Source organism: Eriocheir sinensis, chromosome 64 (assembly GCF_024679095.1).
Source record: "Eriocheir sinensis breed Jianghai 21 chromosome 64, ASM2467909v1, whole genome shotgun sequence".
In the NCBI taxonomy this organism is placed as follows: domain Eukaryota; kingdom Metazoa; phylum Arthropoda; class Malacostraca; order Decapoda; family Varunidae; genus Eriocheir; species Eriocheir sinensis.
This window is the reverse complement of record NC_066572.1, coordinates 1,022,501-1,027,500: the sequence shown is the minus strand read 5'-3', so window position 1 is coordinate 1,027,500 and position 5,000 is coordinate 1,022,501. Positions and strand designations below refer to the sequence as shown.

Sequence of the window (5,000 nt, the reverse complement as noted above, 5' to 3'; positions counted from 1 at the left end):
TTGGGGGTCATTGAGTGTGTTATGGTAGGTTTGTGTGTGTGAAAAAACTAATTTGCAAGCGTTTTTCATTGATTTGAGTGCGTTGGGGGTCATTGATTGCGTTTGCGTGCATGAAAAACTGATTTGCATGCGTTTGAATGGATTTAAAACTGATTTGAGTGCGTGGGAGAGTGATTGAGTGCGTTGGGGGTCATTGATTGTGATTGAGTGCGTTTCTGATGGGTTTGCGTGCATGAAAAACTAAATTGCATGCGTTTGAATGGATCAAAAACTGAATTGAGTGCGTTTGAGTGTGAAAATGTGATAGAGTGTGTGTTTGAAGTGATGGAAAGGATAAAAACTGAATTGAGTTCATTTGGGGAGGTGTGAGTGCGTTAGGATGTGTTTAAGTGCATGTGAAAGTGATTGAGTGCGTTGGGGTCATTGTGTTATGGTAGGGTTGCGTGTGTGAAAAAAAACTAACCTGCAAGCGTTTTTCATTGATTTGAGTGCGTGGGAAAGTGATTGAGTGCGTTGGGGGGTCATTGAGTGCGTTTCTGATGGGTTTGCGTGCATGAAAAACGGATTTGCATGCGTTTGAATGGATTTAAAACTGGTTTGAGTGCGTTATAGGTCATTGAGTGCGTTTCTGTGGTTTGCGTGCATGGAAAATGATTTGCATGCGTTTGAATGGATATTTAAAATGATTTGAGTGCGTGTGTGTGTGTGTTTGAGTGCGTGGGAGATTGATTGAGTGCTTTGGGGGTCATTGATTGCGATTGAGTGCGTTTCTAATGGGTTTACATGCATGAAAAACTGATTTGCATTCGTTTGAATGGATTAAAAACTGATTTGAGTGCGTTTGAGTGTGTGAAAATGTGATTGAGTGCGTGTTTGAAGTCATTGAAAGGATAAAAACTGAATTGAGTGCATTTCGGGAGATGTGAGTGTGTTAGGGTGTGTTTGAGTGCATGGGGGGTGATTGAGTGCGTTAGGGGGTCATTGAGTGTGTCATGGTAGGTTTGCGTGTGTGAAAAAACTAATTTGCAAGTGTTTTTCATTGATGTGAGTGCGTTGGGGGTAATTGAGTGCGTTGGGGGTAATTGAGTGCGTTTCTGATGGGTTTGCGTGCATGAAAAACAGATTTTCATGCGTTTGAATGGATTTAAAACTGATTTGATTGCGTTTGAGTACGTTATGGGTCATTGAGTGCGTTTCTGTGGTTTGCGTGCATGAAAAATTGATTTGTATGCGTTTGAATGGATATATAAAATGGTTTGAGTGCGTGTGTGTGTGTGTGTGTGTGTGTGTTTGAGTGCGTGGGAGAGTGATTGAGTGCTTTGGGGGTCATTGATTGCGATTGAGTGCGTTTCTAATGGGTTTACGTGCATGAAAAACTGATTTGCATTCGTTTGAATGGATTAAAAACTGATTTCAGTGCGTTTAAGAGTGTGAAAATGTGATGAGTGCGTGTTTGAAGTGATTGAAAGGATAAAAACTGAATTGAGTGCATTTCGGGAGGTGTGAGTGTGTTAGGGTGTGTTTGTGTGCATGGGGGGGTGATTGAGTGTGTTAGGGTAGGTTTGCGTGTGTGAAAAAACTAATTTGCAAGCGTTTTTCATTAAAGTGAGTGCGTTTAGGGTAATTGAATGCTTTATTGATGGGTTTGCGTGCATGAAAAACTGATTTGCATGCGTTTGAATGGATTTAAAACTGATTTGAGTGCGTAAGAGAGTAACTGAGTGCGTTGGGGGTCATTGTATGTGATTGAGTGTTTCTGGAGGTGTTGCGTGTATGAAAACTGATTTGCATGTGTTAATTTGGTATATGAATGGATGAGAAACTAATTTGAGTGCTTCTGAGTGTGTTCGAGTGCGTAGGAGGATCATTGAGTGCGTTTCTGATGGGGTGCGTCATGAAAAATTGATTTGCATGCGTTTGAGTGGATTTAAAACTGATTTGAGTGCGTAAGAGAGTAACTGAGTGCGTTGGGGGTCATTGTATGTGATTGAGTGTGTTTCTGGAGGTGTTGCGTGCATGAAAACTGATTTGCATGTGTTAATTTGGTATGTGGATGGATGCGTTTGAGTGTGTTGGAGTGCGTTTTGGTGTCATTGAGTGCGTTTCTGATGGGGTGCGTGCATGTAAAATTGATTTGCATGCGTTTGAATGGATTTAAAACTGATTTGAGTGCGTTAGAATGTGATTGAGTGCGTGTTTGAAGTAATTGAAAGGATAAAAACTGAATTGAGTGCATTTGGGGAGGTGTGAGTGTGTTAGGGTGTGTTTGAGTGCATGGAAGGGTGATTGAGTGCGTTATGGTAGGTTTGCGTGTGTGAAAAATAATTTGCAAGCGTTTTTCATTGATTTGAGTGCGTGGGAAAGTAATGAGTGCGTTGGGGGTCATTAAGTGCGTTTATGATGGGTTTGCGTATATGGATAACTGATTTGCATGCGTTTGAATGGATTTAAAACTGATTTGAGTGCGTTTGGGGGTCATTGATTGCGGTTGAGTGCGTTTCTGATGGGTTTGAGTGCATGAAAAATTGATTTGCATGCGCTTGAATGGATTTAAAACTGATTTGAGTGCGTTATTATGTGATTGAGTGCGTGTTTGAAGTAATTGAAAGGATAAAAACTGAATTGATTGCATTTGGGGAGGTGTGAGTGTGTTAGTGAGTGTTTGAGTGCATGGAAGGTGATTGAGTGCGTTATGGTAGGTTTGCGTGTGTGAAAAACTAATTTGCAAGCGTTTTTCATTGATTTGAGTGCGAGGGAAAGTGATTGAGTGCGTTGGGGAGTCATTGAGTGAGTTTTTTGGTGGTTTGCGTGCATGAAAACTGCTTTACATGTTAATTTGGTTTATGAATGGATGAAAAACTAATTTGAGTGCGTTTGAGTGTGTTTGAGTGCGTTGGGGGTTCTTTGAATGCGTTTCTGATGGGTTTGCGTGCATGAAAAACTTATTTGCATGCGTTTGAATGGATTATAAATGATTTGAGTGCGTGGGTGAGTGACTGAGTGCATTGGGGGGTCATTGAATGCGATTGAGTGTGTTTCTGGGGGTGTTGCGTGCAAGAAAACTAATTTTCATGTGTTAATTTGGGATATGAAAGGATGAAAAACTGATTTGAGTGCGTTTGACTATGTGTGGGTTTGCTTGAGTGCGTTGGGGGTCATTGAGTGCGTTTATGAGGGGTATGCATGCATGGAAAACTAATTTGCAAGCATTTTTCACGTTTTGAGTGTGTGTGTGTGTGTGTGTGTGTTTGAGTGCGTGGGAGTGATTGAGTGCGTTGGGGGATATTGAGTGCGTTTCTGGGGGTTTGCGTGCATGAAAAACTAAGTTGCATGCGTTTGAATAGATGAAAAAAACAAATTTGAGTGCGCTTGAGTGCGTATGGGTGTGTTTGAGTGCGTTAGTTAGTTGTGAATGGTTAGAAACTTCTTTTGAGTGCGTTGGGGGTTGATTGTGTGAAAGTTTAAATACATGAAAATTGATTAGAGTGCGTTTGAATGTGATATTTAAGGAGTTTGAGTGCGTTATTGTGGGTGTGAGTTTGGTTGTGCTTGTATGGGGTGTTGTTATTATAAAAAAATATTTGAGTGCGTTGAGTGTTGTGTTCTGGCGTGATTGAGTGTTATTTGAGTGCGTTGGGATGTGATTTGTATGCATTGGGCTGTGATTGAGTGCATTAGGGTGTGTTTGAGTGCGTTAATTTTGTTTTGCACGAATAGAATCTTAATTTGAGTGCGTTAGAGCATTATTGAGTGTGATTGAGTGCATGGGGGTGTGGTTGAGTGTGTCGGTTTTTGTTATCATGGAGAAAAACTGATTTGAGTGCGTTTGGGGGTGACTGAGTGTGTTTGCGTGTGACTGAGTGCGTTGGGAGATGGGATAGAAAGTTTTGAGTGCATGGAAAACTGAATTGCGTGTGTTTTTCATTGGTTTTATTGGACAAAAAACTGATTTGAGTGCATTTGCGTGTCACAGAGTGCTTTGGAGGGGAATTGAGTGCGTTTGGGTGTGTTAATTTCGGTTTTCGTGCATGAAAATTAATTTGCGTGCGATTTTGACTAATATGAATGGATAAAAAACTAAGACTATGGTTTGAGTGCGTGAGAGGGTGATTGAGTGCGTTGGGGAGTGAATGAGTGCGTGGGAGTGCGATATCTGAAGGTTTGCGTGCACGAAAACTGATTTGCCTGTGTTAATATGGGATTCGAAGTAGAAAAGTATGATTTGAGTGCGTCGAGGGAAGTGTGAGTGCGTTCGAGTGCTTCTCTGGGGCATTTGCTTGCTTGTAAACTGATTTGAGTGCGTGGGGGTTAGTTGAGTGCGTTCGAGTGCATTTCTGGGGGATTTGCCTTCCCTTCCTTTACCTCCCCTTCCTAACTAACTAACACAACCTCCTCCTCCTCCTCTTTCTCTCTTCTTCCCTTCCTGTTCCTCCTCCTCTCTTCCCTTCCCTACCTCGCTAACACCTTCCTCCTCCTCGCTAACACTCTTCCTCCTCCTCTCTTCCTCTCCCTTCCCTACCTCGCTAACACCTTCCTCCTCCTCGCTAACACTCTTCCTCCTCCTCTCTTCCTCTCCCTTCCCTACCTCGCTAACACCTTCCTCCTCCTCGCTAACACCTTCCTCCTCCTCGCTAACACTCTTCCTCCTCCTCTCTTCCTCTCCCTTCCCTACCTCGCTAACACCTTCCTCCTCCTCGCTAACACTCTCCCTTCCCTTCCCTTCCCTACCTAACTAACACCTCCCTCTCCCTCTCTCCCTCAGGTGTTCGTGGACGTAACGCTATCGTGCGAGGGCGGTCAGCAGCTACGCGCACACAAGGTCGTGCTGGCGGCGTGCAGTCCGTACTTCCAGGCCGTGCTGCAGAACAACCCGTGCAAACACCCCATCGTTATCCTGCCCCGGGACGTCGCCTTCGCTGACCTCCGCGCGATCATCGAGTTCGTGTACCGCGGGGAGATCGACGTGGCTCAGGAACAGATCAACTCACTCCTTGCCGCCG

The 5,000-nt window shown here is 43.5% G+C and overlaps 1 protein-coding gene across 4 annotated transcripts in view; it reads left to right on the top strand.

The window, feature by feature from the left end:
- The window catches only part of LOC126987149 (protein bric-a-brac 2-like), a 22,776-nt gene that overhangs the window by 3,283 nt on the left and 14,493 nt on the right, over window positions 1-5,000 (top strand). For all 4 annotated transcript variants that reach the window (XM_050843880.1, XM_050843881.1, XM_050843879.1 and 1 more), the window contains exon 3: window positions 4,763-5,000. This exon is cut by the window's right edge and continues 254 nt beyond it. In XM_050843880.1, coding sequence (XP_050699837.1) covers window positions 4,763-5,000 — 238 coding nt within the window. The remainder of the gene's footprint in view (window positions 1-4,762) is intronic.